Below are 16,778 nucleotides of genomic sequence, written 5' to 3'. Positions count from 1 at the left end.
GTTGAGTGTAGATTGGATTGTGCACTGCTTGGTAAATGAATCTGGTAGACAAGTTTTAGAAAATCACAATATACTGAAGCAGATTGGACTTGGTGGGCTCATTTTGAAATGATGCCTGACAGCAATTTGTATCTTTTGTGACTTCATCAAGTGCTGGCAACGAAAAATACTCATTAAATGGTGAGGATGTTCTAACATTCCTTCATTCTGGAGAGGACATTGCTTTATGACCACCCTGCAGTTAGATGTAACATTTGTAGTTAATAGATGCTTCAGGGAAGAATGGTACCAGAGCAGAAAGGCAGTGTTGTCGGTGGTGTAAGCAGAGCCTCAAGGTGTCTGTCTAATGTTGGTAACTGTGAGATCCCAACCTTTGCAGTGAGCAGCTGCCTTTGCCATCCAAGTGGCTCCAAAGCTGCTGAGCAGTGTCCCTGCAGTTCTCATGCTGGGATGTTGGTAGGAGGTGCTCTGTGTTTCTTGTATTTGTGAATGAGTGTCCTGGAGCTGCTTTAAAGCACTGCTGAGATTGGCTTTTGCATTGCTTGCTTGGGGAATTAGATTAGGAGCACCCAATCAGCAAGTTAGAAAGTAGGCAGAGCATTTGTGAGAAAGTGGGCACTTCTGGCATTACTTTCATTGTTTTACAATGCAGCATGGAAATAACTCCACCATTATCTCAACAGAAAGGTTTATATGGGAAGAATCATTAAGTTCTGCTTATATGTAAAGACCTTTAGCACAAAAGTGAGAGTGCTCTGAAAAGGTTTTCTCTGACAGAATATAACAGAACTGAATTAGTACAAGATATATAAATATGTGATAATATTCTTGCTAAATAAACCATACTCTTGGTGATGTGGGTGCATGTTTTTCTGCATGTGAAATTAGTTTTCATTGTTTAGCCATTTGTTCTCTCTGAGGTTGGAGTTATTGGTCATTGGGCAGTTTAAAAAGCTCATTAGCTTAGGGAAGATAGGGATGGATTGGGAAGTGCCAGATTGAGTAGCAGCTCTCTGACACATTGCTAGGTTTGCTGTCCTGTTTCTGCACTTATGTGTGTTTAAGGCAGATTTGACCTGTTTGGTGAATTTCATTGCTTCCCATTAGTTTTACACTGGTTTTAAACGTGGTTTTAGAACATTTCAGCCCTTCAAGAAAAAACAAAAACATAGGTGCTTTTGATATCTACTAGTGGAATGATACTATTTCCAATTAGATAAGAAAGGCAGTCCCTATCTGCACAATTTATTGTGATTCCTTTTGCTGCTGCATGGCTGTTTTATGATCATGCAATGCCCAGTCCTGTTTCAGAAGACAATGTTATTTTCCTTATGAAGTACAGGAGCTTTGTTTTTTGCTCCCTTGCGCTTTGCACACACATGTGCTTTTAAAGGAACAAATTGTTCCTTCACAGGTTAGGAACAGGAGCTTTCTGAAGTTGCTCATGTATGTAATGTCTTGTAAAATTTGCTGCCCTGATAAACACAATTCCTTATTTCTGTTTTAGTTTCGAAATTCAAGGCAGTTCCCGTTCTGCATGCAAATTCCGTGGACAAAAATACAGGGGGTTTTTTATTGTTTCTTAAAGATGATGATGAAGACAATTTGCCACCTGATAAGAGACTTAGTAGCAAAAATTTGGCCAATGAATCTTCCGAATCTGAGAGAAAAGCTGAAGAGTTCAGTTCTGGTAAGATAAAAATTCTAGATGAACATACTTATGATTGTATTAACCCTAGAAAGCCAATAAGATGGAATTTCCTTCAGTCATAGCACCAACTGAGCTCTGCTGAATGTGCAGTTTAGCAGTGTAATCCTCACCTCCTTGCCTTTGTCTGAAATTGCTCAAAGGCTCATGGTAATATATCTTTCCTTCTATTTTTGTTGCATGCTATGAATGCAAGGGGTTCTTTGACAATGTTGGTTTAGGTGCAGAGACATGGAGTGTTTGGTTAAAAATCTTGTCCATGTCCATCATTCAACTGTCCTGGTGTTTTTTTCAGAGACCTCCCACCACGATATATCAGAAACAAGTGAGAATCCCGAGGTTGAGGTCACCCTTGAAGGTCAGTACCACAGGTCCTTAATTTCAGGTTTTTGGGCATTTTTCTATCCAGAATGTGTTTTCCACATATTGCATTACTTGGCAGTGAATCAGGAGAATTGTGTGCTGGTGTTGAGTGTAGATTGGATTTTGCACTGCTTGGTAAATGAACCTGGTGGAGAAGTTTTGGAAAACCACAATATACTGAAGCAGATTGGACTTGTTGGGCTGGTTTTGAGATGATGCCTGACAGCAGTTTTTATCTCTTGCATAGTTTTCAGGTGTTGGTAATGAAAATTATTGATTGCAGGAAGAAGATGTTCTAACATTCCTTCATTCTGGAGAATCCATTGCTTTGTGACCACACTGTGGTTAGTTGTAACATTTGTAGATAAAACTAGCTTCAGGGAAGAATGGTACCAGAGCAGAAAGGCAGTGTTGTAGGTGGTGTAAGCAGAGCCTCAAGGTGTCTGTCTAATGTTGGTAACTGTGAGATCCCAACCTTTGCAGTGAGCAGCTGCCTTTGCCATCCAAGTGGCTCCAAAGCTGCTGAGCAGTGTCCCTGCAGTTCTCATGCTGGGATGTTGGTAGGAGGTGCTCTGTGTTTCTTGTATTTGTGAATGAGTGTCCTGGAGCTGCTTTAAAGCACTGCTGAGATTGGCTTTTGCATTGCTTGCTTGGGGAATTATATTAGGATCACCCAATGAGCAATTTAGAAAGTAGGCAGAGCATTTTTGATAAAGTGTTCACTTCTGGCATTACTTTCATTGTTTTACAATGCAGCATGGAAATAACTCCACCGTTACCTCGACAGAAAGGTTTATATGGGAGGAGTCATTCAATTCTGCTTATGTAAAGGCCTTTAGCACAAAAGTGAGAGTGCTCTGAAAAGGTTTTCTCTGACAGAATGTAACAGAACTGTATAGGTACAAGATATGTCAATATGTGACATTATTCTTGCTAAGTAAACCATGCCCTTGGTTGACATGTGTGCATGTTTTTCTGCATGTGAAAATTATTTCCTTTGTCTGCTTTACCCATTTGTTTTCTCTGAGATTGGAGGTATTGGTAAGTGGGCTGTCTCAAAAGCTCATTAGCTTAGGGAAGAAAGGGATGGATTGGGAGGTGCCAGGGTGAGTAACAGCTCTCTGACACATTGCTAGGTTTGCTGTTCTCCTGTCTGTCCACTTGGGTATGTTTAAGGCAGAGTTGACCTGTTTGATGAATTTCATTGGTTCGCATTACTTTTGAACTGGTTTAATATGTGGTTTTAGAACATTTGAGCTTTTCAAGACAAAACTTTGGTACTGTCTTTTTAGATCTACTAGTGGACTGACATTATTTCCAATTAGATAAGAAAGGCAGTCCCTGTGTGCACAATTTATTCTGTGATTCCTTTTGCTGTTGCATGGCTGTTTTACGATCATGCAATGCCCAGTCCTGTTTCAGAAGACAATGTTGTTTTCCTTATGAAGTACAGGAGCAGCTTTGTTTTTTGCTCTCTTGTGCTTTGCACAGACCCTTTTGAAGGAACAAATTGTTCCTTCACAGGTAGGAACAGGAGCTTTCTGAAGTTGCTAATGTACGTAATTGTTGAAAGCGAAGGGAGACGACCCATCTTTGTTGTCGATCAGCATCGACTCCAATTTAGTGATCAAATCAGTCACTTTTTACAATAGTGTTAATTAACTTCATGCATATTGCAAAATCTGAGCTCGCGATAGGTTACAGAGAAAACTCTAACGCCTCCTTTTGTTTACAATACCTGTGGTTTGTTTATTGAAACTAAAATTAGTGTTCTCATGTGATATGAAACGTTCTCAAAACCTTCATATCGGTTCCCAGAGCAGCTGTGTGTTCCCAGAGAGCCCAAGGACAGAATGTTTTGCCTGTTATGGGAAGACTGTCTGAGAATCTTATTGTTTATAAAGTGGTGCTTGAGAACCTAATTATTTACAAAATCAAGCCTGGGAACTGCTGCTTTACTGCTGCCTTTTACTTTCCCATCAGCTGTATACCTTCATGGCCTCTTTCTTTAAGCCATGCCTGAACCAGGCTCTCCACACGTAATGTGTTGTAAAATTTGGTGCTCTCATAAACACATTTCCTTATTCCTGTTAGATTTTTGAAATTCAAAGCAGTTCCAATGCTACACATGAGAACCCTGCACAAAACCCCAGTGATTTCTATTTGATTTTTTTTAGACTCTGACCATTCCTACGTGTTCCGTGAGACAAGACAGAGGAGCACCAGGTCAGTTAATGAAGAGTCCAGTACTCCGAGAAGAAAAGAGGAAGAGTTCAGTTCTGGTCAGTTGAAAATTCAAGAGTATTTCATCACCCTACTGTGTTTGATGAAAAGGTTTTCTGTAATTATGTGCTGCCGGAGTGAGACATGTTAGTGCAAGCCTTCATTTAAAATCCTTGTTCTGTGTAGGTGAATTGCAGCAGTATAATCATCATCATAGGTTGCCTCTGTTGGTTTTTGTTATTTGGCTTGATGATGAAATTAGATGCACAGGAAGTTGGGATTTTTTGGTTGTGTTCTTTCCTGATCCCTTCTATTGGGTTCTCCACAGAAATGCATCCATGTGTTTCTCTTTAGTCTGGTTAAAGATGCTTCACCTGGGATGTTTTGTGTAGCTCTCCTTTATCCTGCAGTTTGGTTTGGTTTTTGGTTTAGGGACACATTAATCTATCTGCTTTTATAAGATTCTGTGCAGTCTAGAGTATATTTTTTACTTTATATTTTTGAAGGCAGCCACCAGAGTTCTGATATCAGTGAAGGAATAGATGTAGAAATAAAGTTCTAGCACTTCAGATGTGTTTTTTGTGCTTATAAATTACCATCCTTGGATATTTTTTCATAGAAATATTTGCAAAGCTGTTGCCTAGTGGAAATTGTACATCTTCTCCAATCATTCTCTTTTCATATTTCTACCAGGCTGGCGTTTCTGACTTTTGTTTTGTTTTTAATCTCCCAAATGACACCACTCTGGGGCTTGCTATAAGGAAATTGTGATGGTAGTCAGCATTATTTTAAGTCATGAAAGGCAAATCACCCAAGGTTTAGTGGTTTGGCAGGGTGAGAACAGTCCATCATTGTCCTGCTGGCTTTGCTCTGAGCATGTGGCCCTCCAGCCTGAGCTGTGTTGGTTTTTACAACGTTCTGTAAGAGAAGTATGGAGAGTTGCACGTGGTTTTGCTGAATAGTGTGAGATGAGGGTCTGTGGTGATGCTGGGTCCCCAGGCAGGAGCAGAGGTGAACCAGTTCACTGTGAAAACCCAGCTTTTTTAAGCAGTCAACTGGTTATCAGTTACATGCTTTTGAGTAGGTGTAATCTTCACCTCCTTGCCTTTGTCTAGAATTCTCAAAGGCTCATGGTAAATATATCATTGCTTCTTTTTTTGTTACTTGGTGTAAATGCAAAGACATGGAGTGTTTGGTTAAAAATCTTGTCCATGTCCATCATTCAACTGTCCTGGTGTTTTTTTCAGAGACCTCCCACCACGATATATCAGAAACAAGTGAGAATCCCGAGGTTGAGGTCACCCTTGAAGGTCAGTACCACAGGTCCTTAATTTCAGGTTTTTGGGCATTTTTCTATCCAGAATGTGTTTTCCACATATTGCATTACTTGGCAGTGAATCAGGAGAATTGTGTGCAGATGTTGAGTGTAGATTGGATTTTGCACTGCTTGGTAAACGAACATGGTGGAGAAGTATTAGAGAACCACAATATATGGAAGCAGATTGGACTTGTTGGGCTGGTTTTGAAATGATGCCTGACAGCAGTTTTTATCTCTTTCATAGTTTTCAGGTGTTGGTAATGAAAATTATTGATTGCAGGAAGAAGATGTTCTAACATTCCTTCATTCTGGAGAAAACATTGCTTTATGACCACACTGTAGTTAGATTTATAGTTTACAAATGCTTCAGGGAAGAATGGTACCAGAGCAGAAAGGCAGTGTTGTAGGTGGTGTAAGTGGAGCCTCGAGGTGTCTGTCTGATATTGGCAACTGTGAGATCCAAAGCTTTGCAGTGAGCAGCTGCCTTTGCCATCCAAGTGGCTCCAAAGCTGCTGAGCAGTGTCCCTGCAGTTCTCATGCTGGGATCTTGGTAGGAGGTGCTCTGTGTTTCTTGTATTTGTGAATGAGTGTCCTGGAGCTGCTTTAAAGCACTGCTGAGATTGGCTTTTGCAGTTCTTGCCTGGGGAATTAGATTCCTTTTGCTGCTGCATGGCTGTTTTATGATCATGCCAGACCTGTCATGGTTCAGAAGACAATGTTGTTTTCCTTATGAAGTACAGGAGCAGCTTTTTTTTTTTTTTGCTCTCTTTTGTTTTGCACACACATGTTCTTTTGGAGGAACAAGTTGTTCCTTCACAGGTAGGAACAGGGGCTTTCTGAAGTTGCTCATGTAAGTAATGTCTTGTAAAATTTGGTGTTGTCATAAACACAATTTCTTTTATTTAGATTTTTGAAATTAAAAGCGGTTCCAGTGCTGCATATGAGTTCCCTGCACAAAAACCTACTGATTTCTTTTTGATTTCTCTTAGATTCTGACCATTCCTACATGTACCCTGAGAGGCGACGGAGGAGCAGCAGGTTGGTTAATGAAGAGTCCAGTACTCAGAGAAGAAACAAAGAAGAATTCAATTCTGGTAAGATGAAAATTCAAGAGTATTTCATCACCTTGCTTTCATTTATGAAAAGGTTTTCTGTAGTTTTAGTGCAAGCCTTCATTTAAGAGCCCTGGTCTCTGTGTAGATGAATTGCAGCAGTATAATCATCATCACAGGCTGCCTGTGTTGTTTTTTCTTATTTGTTATTTTGATGATGAAATTAGATGCACAGAAAGTTGGGATTTTTTGGTTGTGTTCTTTCCTGATCCCTTCTGTTGGGTTCTCCACAGAAATGCATCCATGTGTTTCTCTTTAGTTTGGTTAAAGATGCTTCACCTGGGATGTTTTGTATACCTCTCCTTTATCCTGTGGTTTGGTTTTTTTTGGTTTAGGGACATATTAATCTGTTTTATAAGATTCTGTGCAGTCTGAAGTATATTTTTTACTTTATAGTTTTGAAGGCAGTCACCAGAGTTCTGATATCAGTGAAGGAAAAGATGTGGAAATAAAGTTACAGCATTTCAGATGTGTTGTTTGTGCTTACAAATTACCATCCTTGGATATTTTTTCACAGAAATATTTGGAAAGATGTTGCCTAATTTGAATAATAAATTTTATCCAACAACTCTCTTTTCATATTTCCACCAGGTTGACTTTTTTATTTTTGCTTTGTTTTGCTTTTAATCTCCCAAATCACACCACTCTGGGGCTTGCTATAAGGAGATTGTGATTGTAGTCATCATGAATTTAAGTCATGAAAGGAATTTGCAAGGTGCTCATCACCCAAGGTTTAGTGGTTTGGCAGGGTGTGAACAGTCCATCATTGTCCTGCTGGCTTTGCTCTGAGCCTGTGGCCCTCCAGCCTGAGCTGTGTGCTTTTCAGGGCTGGTTTTGCTAGCAGCAGTGCTCTGGCTTGCAAATGGCATTAGTTTTGTTTAGAAGGTGGGTATCACCATAGTTAGGGGTTACCATTACATGAAATTCAGCAGCAATTCTTCTGATTGAGGAAAATTAATTTCATTGCCTGTGCTGGCTGCAGTCTTAACTGAATTTATTGGAGAAAAGAAATCTAAGTGGTTTGTTTTCCTCAGTGTAATGCCATGTGCTTTATGCCTGACTGTGAGGAGGGAGTGTGAGAAGGGGGAAGTGTGATAGGAAATGACCTTGGCTCTGGCTGTGCCTTGGTTTTGACTAGAAATTTATAGCTAGGGATGCTGAGTGTGGCCCTTTGAGTCAGACTAAGGCTTTGTAACACCCTTTTTCTGAGATCTGTTGGTTTTTACAAGTTTCTGTAAGAGAAGTATGGAGAGTTGCATGTGGTTTTGCTGAATAGTGTGAGATGAGGGTCCATGGTGATGCTGGATCCCCAGGCAGGAGCAGAGGTGAAACCCTTCACTGTAAAAACCCAGCTTTTTTAAGCAGTCAGCTGGTTATCAGTTACATACTTTTGAGTAGGTGTAATCTTCACCTCCTTGCCTTTGTCTGGAATTGCTCAAAGACTTATGGTAGTATATCATTGCTTCTGTTTTTGTTGCCTGCTGTGAATGCAAGGGGTCCTTTGACAATGTTGGTTTAGAGGTAAAGGCATGGAGTGTTTGGTTGAAAATCTTGTCCACATCCAACTGTCCTGGTTTTCCCTTTCAGATTCCTCCCAGCATGACTCATCAGAAGGAAGTGAGGTTTCTGAGGCTGACCTCACTAGTGAAGGTCAGTTCCCCAGGTCACTGATTTCATTTGGTTGGGCATTTTTCCATCTAAACTGTGTTTTCCAAAGCCCACATTACTTGGCACTGAATGAAGAGAATTGTGTGCTGGTGTTGAGTGTAGATTGGTTTGTGCACTGCTTGGTAAACGAACATGGTGGAGAAGTATTAGAGAACCACAATATATGGAAGCAGATTGGACTTGTTGGGCTGGTTTTGAAATGATGCCTGACAGCAGTTTTTATCTCTTGCATAGTTTTCAGGTGTTGGTAATGAAAAATATTCATTGAATGGAGACGATGTTCTAACATTCCTTCATTCTGGAGAACTCATTGCTTTTTAACCACACTGCAGTTAGCTGTAACATTTGTAGTTAATAGATGCTTCAGGGAAGAATGGTACCAGAGCAGAAAGGCAGTGTTGCAGGTGGTGTAAGCAGAGCCTCGAGGTGTCTGTCTGATGTTGGTAACTGTGAGATCCCAACCTTTGCAGTGAGCAGCTGCCTTTGCCATCCAAGTGGCTCCAAAGCTGCTGAGCAGTGTCCCTGCAGTTCTCATGCTGGGATGTTGGTAGGAGGTGCTCTGTGTTTCTTGTATTTGTGAATGAGTGTCCTGGAGCTGCTTTAAAGCACTGCTGAGATTGGCTTTTGCATTGCTTGCTTGGGGAATTAGATTAGGAGCACCCAATCAGCAAGTTAGAAAGTAGGCAGAGCATTTGTGGCAAAGTGGACACTTCTGGCATTACTTTCATGTTTTACAATGCAGCATGGAAATAACTCCACCATTATCTCAACAGAAAGGTTTATATGAGAAGAGTCAATAAGTATAATTATAAAAAACAAAAATTGCTTACTTTTGAGATCTACTAGTGGAAAGGTATTATTTCCAATTAGATAACACATGTAGTCCCTACCTGCACAATTAATTCTGTGATTCCTTTTGCTGTTGCATGATGGTTTTATGATCACACAATGCCCAGTCATGTTTCAGAAGACAAGGTTGTTTTCCTTAGCAAGTACAGAAGCAGTTTTGTTTTTTGCTCTCTTGTGCTTTGCACTGGCCCTTTTGTAGGAACAAATTTGTCCTTCACAGGTAGGAACAGGAGCCTTCTGAAGTTACTCAGTTAAGTAACTTGTTGCAAAATTTGGTGCCATGGTAATCAGAGTTTCTTAATTCTGGTAAAGTTCTGAAATTCAAAGCAGTTCTAGTGCTACACTCAAGTTCCCTGAACAAAAAACCAGTGATTTTGTTTTTGTCTGTTTAAGATAATGATGATGACTACGTACCCGGTGAGAGGAGACAGAGGAGCCCCAAGTCAACCAGCGACTCGGGCAGTAGTGTGAGAAGAAAAGGAATAAGGTTCAATTTTGGTAAGATGGAAATTGAAGATGATTTTGTTTCCCTGCTGTGTTTTATGAAAAGGTTTTGGGAAATTTTGTAGTGCAGGAATGAGACATGTTAGTTCAAGCCTTCATTTATAGTCCTGGTCTCTGTTTAGATGTGTTGCATCACTATAATCATCATCACAGGTTGCCTCTTGTTTTTTTGTTATTTGATGTCACAATGTGATTGGAGGCACAGGTTTGGATTTGGATAAACTTTTTTTTTTTTTTTTTGCAGCTGTATTTTCTTTCAGAAATAGGATTTCTGGGGGTATTTTGCAACACTAGGACTTGGAGAAATACTGGATTAAAGTAGAGAAGGCCAGATGCCTCCTGATCCATGTAGTTGTACAGATTTCCACCAAAACAGCTCCATGTACTTTCTGTAAGCTTTATCAAGCTTTTGAGCACTCAAATCTAGGTTACTGTCAACAGCACCTATAAACTGCCTTTATCCCTGGAGGCTGCAAGAGCTGATGACTGAGCTACCAAAGAGAGAAATCATTATTGGCAGTTATTTAACCTGGTTTTTGTTGTGTTTTTTTTTACTTTCATTTAATATACATATTTTGGAAGTAATCTTTAACATTTTATTTTGTATTTTTCTTTCTTTTTAATGTATCCATGCATTTTAAGGTGTAGTCTGTACTGTACTCAGGAGGCACCTGTTTGCAAGTAAAAGTACACACTTCATATTTCATTTAGTGGTAACACAGATTTTACAAGATTCTCAGTTTTTTTTTGTAGTCTGACATGTCCTCCTCTTTTCTTTGCAGACAAATGGAATACACGAATTACAGACTTGAGAAAAGAAGTTGAAGTGCTGTTTGAGAAAAAATATGGTATGTGTCACACACCTTTCCAAGCCATTGCCTGTAGTCCTTTGTCACAGCAAGTGACAGACTGCTCTTTGGCATGCATCTTGTTCTTGGCTCAGGAGCACACCAGAACTGACAGCACCAAAGGGCTAAATACTGCTAGAAGACATAAAATTAAGAAAAGTAGCTTTTTTTGATGAACAGAGTAATTTCAAAATGGGATATCTGTGTTTGGCACCAAAGTGGGAAGCTTGATTTTATTTTTCAGTTGTGCTCAGTCTCCTGGAGCATCTGCATGCTCAAATTTCTTGGGCACCCACATTTGAGAGAGTTGCCCTTTTCTCTGCAATTACACTGAGTCTTTAGGTGAAAGTGTCTTTAGAGTGAAGAGAAGCTGCCACTCACTGGTGGTTCATTTTTGATTATGATTGTTTTACAGTGAAGCAAAAATTACATATCCTAATGGCTCTTGGAAAGAAAAAGCAGCAGATGTGTTAGACTTTGGAATTTGTCTCCAAATGTTGCACTTAGATATGTTTTGTGTCCACATATCACAAACTACAACAGCATGAGTAAAGATTTAAAAATAAATGCTGGTGTGCCTGTTCCATGAAAAGTGGAAGTGCTTTCAGAATAGCCCTTGTGATTTGGAGTTACTACATGTTTGGGATGTGACCATCATCTGACATTTAAACAGCCCACTGAAAGCAACTTGCACCAAGGCAATACAGTTCAGAATCTGTTTCACTGTATTTTAATTACTCTAGAAAGGAGCATTATTCTTCATGAAATGCTTTAATTTTGATTTTGGTCTTCGCACGTAGCAAAGTTGGTTGAAGAAAATTAAGTTGATTTAAGACAATTTAAGAGGTGGAGCAATTTAAGAGCAACTATGGAATGAGTTGCTTCCCATTATGGTATTAACTAATCACTTTCCATCAATACTACACTTACTAGTAGGTGTAGTGAAACCATAACAGTCTAATTACAAGCAAAGCAGCAATGGGGAAAAATTAAGAGTAAATAATCACTAAATACAAAATTGCTAAATGTCTGCAAGTCCATGGCAACAATGGGAAATCCAGAATGGTGGAGTATGGCCCACCCCCCCTTCCCAAGTTGCTAGTTACTTGCTTTTCATTTGTTTCAAAGATTTCATTAGGAGGGCCATGCTTTTTTCAGCAGTTTTAGAAGTGTATTTTTTATTTCCTTTGTGGTTCTTTGGATTTCTAAAATACGCAGAAACTTCAGGAATTCACTGAAAAGAATGGATGTGTGCCCCTACTCCAAGGCATTAATGACTTGTAAGGCAGTAGTAGTAACAAGTGATAACAGAGCTAGAAACTGAACATGAACTGAAGCGTGCTTGGTTGAAGTCTAGATAACTTCATCTTTCAAAATGCTCTATTAAGCAAAACCAAAGTAATGACAATAACTTCATCTTTCAAAACACTCTATTAGCTAAACCAAAGTAATGACAATAACTTCATCTTTCAAAATGCTCTATGAAGCAAAACTAAAATAGTGAGACTCTTCACTCTTAACAGGTGTGGTCACTTTTATTAAATGTTTACATAAAGGGAAAAGAGGATGATCTGCATATGTATGCAGGGCTGCAGTTTGTTTACTGTGAATCAAAGTGATTTTGCTATTAAACAAAGTCCCTCACAGCATGAATGCTTGAATGTTTAAATGTGCTGAGGGCTTATTACCTGCATGCTAATTATCATGTTCATCAGAGTGATATCAAACAGGTAATTGAGTAGAGCCACAAGCTAGCCTAATATTTTTATTCTCCTTTTTCATTAAAGCTGAAGCTATCAAGGTAGAGGGCCCATATGGAGCCTTCCAGTCCCATCCAGATTTGTTTGTGGAAGGGCTGCCAGATGAGATTCTAGTCTAATATTTTTATTCTCTTTTTTCATTAAAGCTGAAGCTATCAAGGTAGAGGGCCCAGCATCTGTCCCATATGGAGCCTTCCAGTCCCATCCAGGGGATTTGATTGTGGAGGGGATGCCAGATGGGATTCCCTTCAGGAGCCCGGCCACGTACGGCATCCCGCGGCTGGAGAGGATCCTGCTGGCCAAGGACCGGATCCGCTTCGTCATCAAAAAGTGAGGAGCTGTGTCACAGACATTTTCTCATTAAAATATTCTCCTTAGGATTTTTCCTGATGAAGCTGAGAAGTTTCAGCAACAAAGTGTAAACAGTGGTTATCTGCTGCTGTGGAATGCAGCAGGTGGATCCATGATTGGTCTCCTGTGGATGTTTGGATTTACTGATCACTGAGGGCAGAGCTGGGTCTCGCTCTCTGCTGAGACACAGACCTTTGTTATTCATTCTTTTCTATTCTCAGCTTAGCTAGCCTTCTGAGAACTTTCCTTCTATTCTTTTAGTATAGTCATAATGTAATATATATATATATATCATAAAATAATAAATCAAGCCTTCTGAACATGAATTCAGCATGTCTCTCTCTCTCGTCTCTCTCGAGAGAGACGTCTCTCTCTCACCCTGAAGACCCTTGTGACCACTGTCACAGAGCTGTTCATTTTTGGCTCTGCATTACTCATTGTTTTCTGCCTCTGCCACTTTGCTTCATTTTTCTCCACGGAATTCCAAACTGGTTTCTGCTGGTATATTAGTTTATGGTACTGAGGAGTGGCTTTTAGTTGATGTCCATTTTGATATATTCAGTTTATCAGGCCAGTGGACCACTGAGAGTGGGAGTGGAGAGATCTCTGGTCAGATCTCTTCAATATTATGGACTTTTGTCAGGGGCAGATCTCTTTGTACTGTTCAGATCTCTGCAGCTGCAATACATGTTGAAAGCCATTGACTTTGGAATACTTGATCCTATTTGAAGATCAATCCTATTTGAAGATCCTGGCCTAATTTCAACTTATGCTTTTTAAAAAAAAAATGCTGGAATGTTGTATCAAGGTGTCTATGGCTGTATTTGTATAAAGCATTTCCCAGGGCAAGCTTGAGGCCAGCACATAGCTACTGGTTCCTGTGGTTTAGGTGTCCTTGGTGTTTTTGGAGGTAGATCAGGTAGTGTACATGAAGGAGAGCTCAGATGGCGATTGACTGACATTTAAAGGACGCTTCAGTGAGTAACAGCTGATGTTTTCCTGTCTTCAGTGGTGTAGGGCCTAATGCAAGAGTTTTTGAAATGGACAGGAATCTGCTGATTGCAGTGGTCAGGCTCAGAATTGGGGGTAGTGGCAGCCTCTGACTCTGTGCATGTTGCCTTTACCAGAGGTGCTGGTTGCTTACATTTGAGAGGAACATCATCAGTTTCTATCATCCTAATGCTTGCAGGTAACTAGAAAAGGAAGTAGTGTAGATCTACCTTGTGTCTCATTTAAAATCAGGTATCATACATAGATCTAATTATTTATGCAATGTTGGCACCTGCTTTTGTCAAATATGTCTTAGTTGTTAACAGAAATTAATTTTCGGTGTTTATTGATTTTGAAATGTGTAACAAGAACAGCTTAAAATCTAGTTTGGCTCTGTGAGAAACATCAAAATGTTTAATTTTTTGTTTGTTCAACTGTGGATAAAATTAGATATATTTTGGAAAGAGAATTGTCTGCTTTGAAGCTTACTCTTTTAGAGATTAAATTTTTAATGTCTGTCTTTGTTTCTGATTAAGTCTATCTCACAACTCAGGGGTAAGTTTAATGGAACCTGTATGTCACCATGAAATGGGTAGATGCTCATAGTCATCAGATATGGGTATTGGGCATGAAAAATGCTTTGTCAATAGGGTTCCAGCCAGCTCTTAGGATACTTCAGCATTAGTTGGGGATCATGATGTCCCCTGGGAGGATTTTGGGTTTGATCCTTCAGTAAGTAGTAACTTGAGGCTGTAGCTGGAGGCTAGTTTCTCCAGTGTCTGTCACTGTTGAAACATGTACCTTTAATCTTTCAGGCCTGAACTTCTGAATATAACAGATCCTCCAGAGGTCACTACAGCTTCAAAAGGTAGGTTTTCAAATGTGTGAGTTGTTCAAGCACATGTGATATTCCTGTTTCTCCAATATACTCATAGTCTTCCATCAAAGACAGTATTAAAGTGAATATTAAGGATCTAAATTAAGCAGATATACCATAAGGATGTCTATTTAATGTGTGTGCAGGAATTAAACTTTTCCTTCCTGAAGTTAACTTAGTGTATTGAGTGTTAATAACCTACTGTGCCTTCAAGCACAAAATTCAACTACAAAAATAGTAGATAGGCTAGGAACTGAGCCTTAGCCTTAACTGGACTGTTATTTGGCTTTTTAAATTAGCCTTTTTGTGTTGTTTTAGTAATTTTAATACAATTGTACTGATTATGGAGGCAAAGCAAGTACATTGCTCAACTCATAAACCCCCTAAAAAGCTATGAAAACTGGTGGTAACCAACTTCTATGGCACAGGGTTCTGAACTGGCTTGTCATCACCAGCTATCACTTTATAGAGACATGTGTGACCTCTGCATCCTCTCTAATAAGAGAAGAGAGCATCCCTGGGAGCTGTCAGTAACATCTCAGAGAACACAGGAGTCAGGAGCTGTCTGAGCCTCCTTTCCTGCAGTGTTCTTCCTTTTGGATTCCCTCTTTCCCAGTGATTTATTATCTCCTCTGCTGCTCCCTGTGTCCACTGGCATCTCAGGAGACAGAGCTGTGGAGCACCAGCCCCTGCTCTCTCAGCTCCTTGTGGCTCCATGTCCAATTCCTGCTCTGTCCACAGGCCCTGATGGCTTCTGTCCCCAGCAGGAAAGGGATGGGATGAGTATGGATCTGTATTTTGGCTGGCAGAGGAAAAGATGATTTTCATTTGCATTCCTGTGGGGAGCAGGCTGGTCAGGAAGGTTTTGTAGACTGGCCTCAGTTCTGAAACTCTGAGGAGACTGATAGTGGCTGCAGACAGAGCAGTTGGATCTCAGGAAGTGTCAGCTGGAGCTTATGCTGATAGCCCAGTCTGGTGGAAGTGTGGAACACAAACCATTGCTTTTGCATTCTGACTGAACCCATGGTGTGTAAGCAGGCCAATGTTCTCTTTGAGACTGGGAAGCTTCACCTGTTGGTCACAAAGTTATATTCAGGAGCAAAAAGTGATTTGTATTATATGTGCTTTGATCCCTTAAAAGTAAATTTTCATCCCATATGCCTGATTCTGCACTGAATATCAACAAATTCTTCAGGAAATGAAACCATTGAAAAACTATTTGCATCTCCAAGTGGAATCTGCAGTTTGGAGGTGGATGATGAAAGTATTGCAGTTCTTCAAGCCAAAACATTGTGTGTATTTTGTAGCAAGAGTGATGTCACTGGTTCAGTGGAGTTTTGTCAGTTTTAATATTCTGTCACTATTTTATGGTCGTTTTTTTCTGGTTCCACATTGAATCCATACTTCTTACATACAGCATTTATGTGTTACCTGAAAATGCAGGATGATTATGCAGTGTATAAACTGAACAACTGAAAATATAACCAGTATAATTAAGGAATGTTGGTTTTGTTCTGTGTCAGTCTCAAATCCAGCAAAAGCAGAATGGTCTTCCAGAGTCACCAAACTGAGAAAGATGGTAGATCAAATTTTCTGTAAAATGTATGGTAAGTACAGCATTATTATCTTCTTTTCTGAATGGCTTTGATTTTCTTGAAGGTTGCATTCATTCCTTCCTTTCAATGTCTGTGTGAATGAGACCTTTGTTCAGATTTTTTTTCCCAAGTATTTAAAATTCTTAAATAAGCAGTAAACTAAAACATTCTTTTTCACTTTTCATTATTTTAAATTCCATATTTTTTTCAAGTATATTAAAATTCTGGAATTTAAAATAATGAAAGTGAAAAAGAATGTTTTAGTTTACTGCTTATACAAGGTAAATTCATAATTTAAAAAGAATTTTAAGTGTTACCTATACAGCTCTTCTGATTACTCTTGATTCCTTCCTCTCTGGATTTTTTTCCTTTGGTGGTAAAACAGCTGTTTACTTATATCCACTGCAATATCATCATAATTAGTATTAAAACATTTTTGGATGAATTTTTATGTTCTGTCCAATATGGAAAAAAAAAAGTCAAGTTATAAGACTTAGAATAAATTTTTTCATGATACTCTATAACAGATTAAAAACTTTGGATAAAACAAATGTATTATGCCCTAGTAAGCAGTCCAGCCTGGTATTGTGACTGCCCAACAGCAACATCATA

General features: G+C 39.5%; 1 protein-coding gene across 9 annotated transcripts in view; it reads left to right on the top strand.

Annotated features, from left to right (window-relative positions):
• Positions 1-16,778, top strand: part of GTF2I (general transcription factor IIi) — a 72,190-nt gene that overhangs the window by 36,995 nt on the left and 18,417 nt on the right. For 7 of the 9 annotated variants that reach the window (XM_063174159.1, XM_063174158.1, XM_063174155.1 and 4 more), the window contains 11 exons: positions 1,508-1,690; positions 2,004-2,066; positions 4,249-4,353; positions 5,542-5,604; positions 6,602-6,706; positions 8,312-8,374; positions 9,635-9,739; positions 10,528-10,593; positions 12,500-12,683; positions 14,510-14,562; positions 16,095-16,178. In XM_063174159.1, the coding sequence (XP_063030229.1) occupies positions 1,508-1,690; positions 2,004-2,066; positions 4,249-4,353; positions 5,542-5,604; positions 6,602-6,706; positions 8,312-8,374; positions 9,635-9,739; positions 10,528-10,593; positions 12,500-12,683; positions 14,510-14,562; positions 16,095-16,178 (1,074 nt within the window). The remainder of the gene's footprint in view (positions 1-1,507; positions 1,691-2,003; positions 2,067-4,248; positions 4,354-5,541; positions 5,605-6,601; positions 6,707-8,311; positions 8,375-9,634; positions 9,740-10,527; positions 10,594-12,499; positions 12,684-14,509; positions 14,563-16,094; positions 16,179-16,778) is intronic. The other 2 variants (XM_063174157.1, XM_063174156.1) reach the window with 2 other exon arrangements.

The sequence above is a fragment of the Melospiza melodia genome, chromosome 21 (genome assembly GCF_035770615.1).
Source record: "Melospiza melodia melodia isolate bMelMel2 chromosome 21, bMelMel2.pri, whole genome shotgun sequence".
Classification (NCBI taxonomy): domain Eukaryota; kingdom Metazoa; phylum Chordata; class Aves; order Passeriformes; family Passerellidae; genus Melospiza; species Melospiza melodia.
The sequence above is the reverse complement of the archived record's forward strand: the minus strand, read 5'-3'. Positions and strand labels throughout refer to the sequence as shown.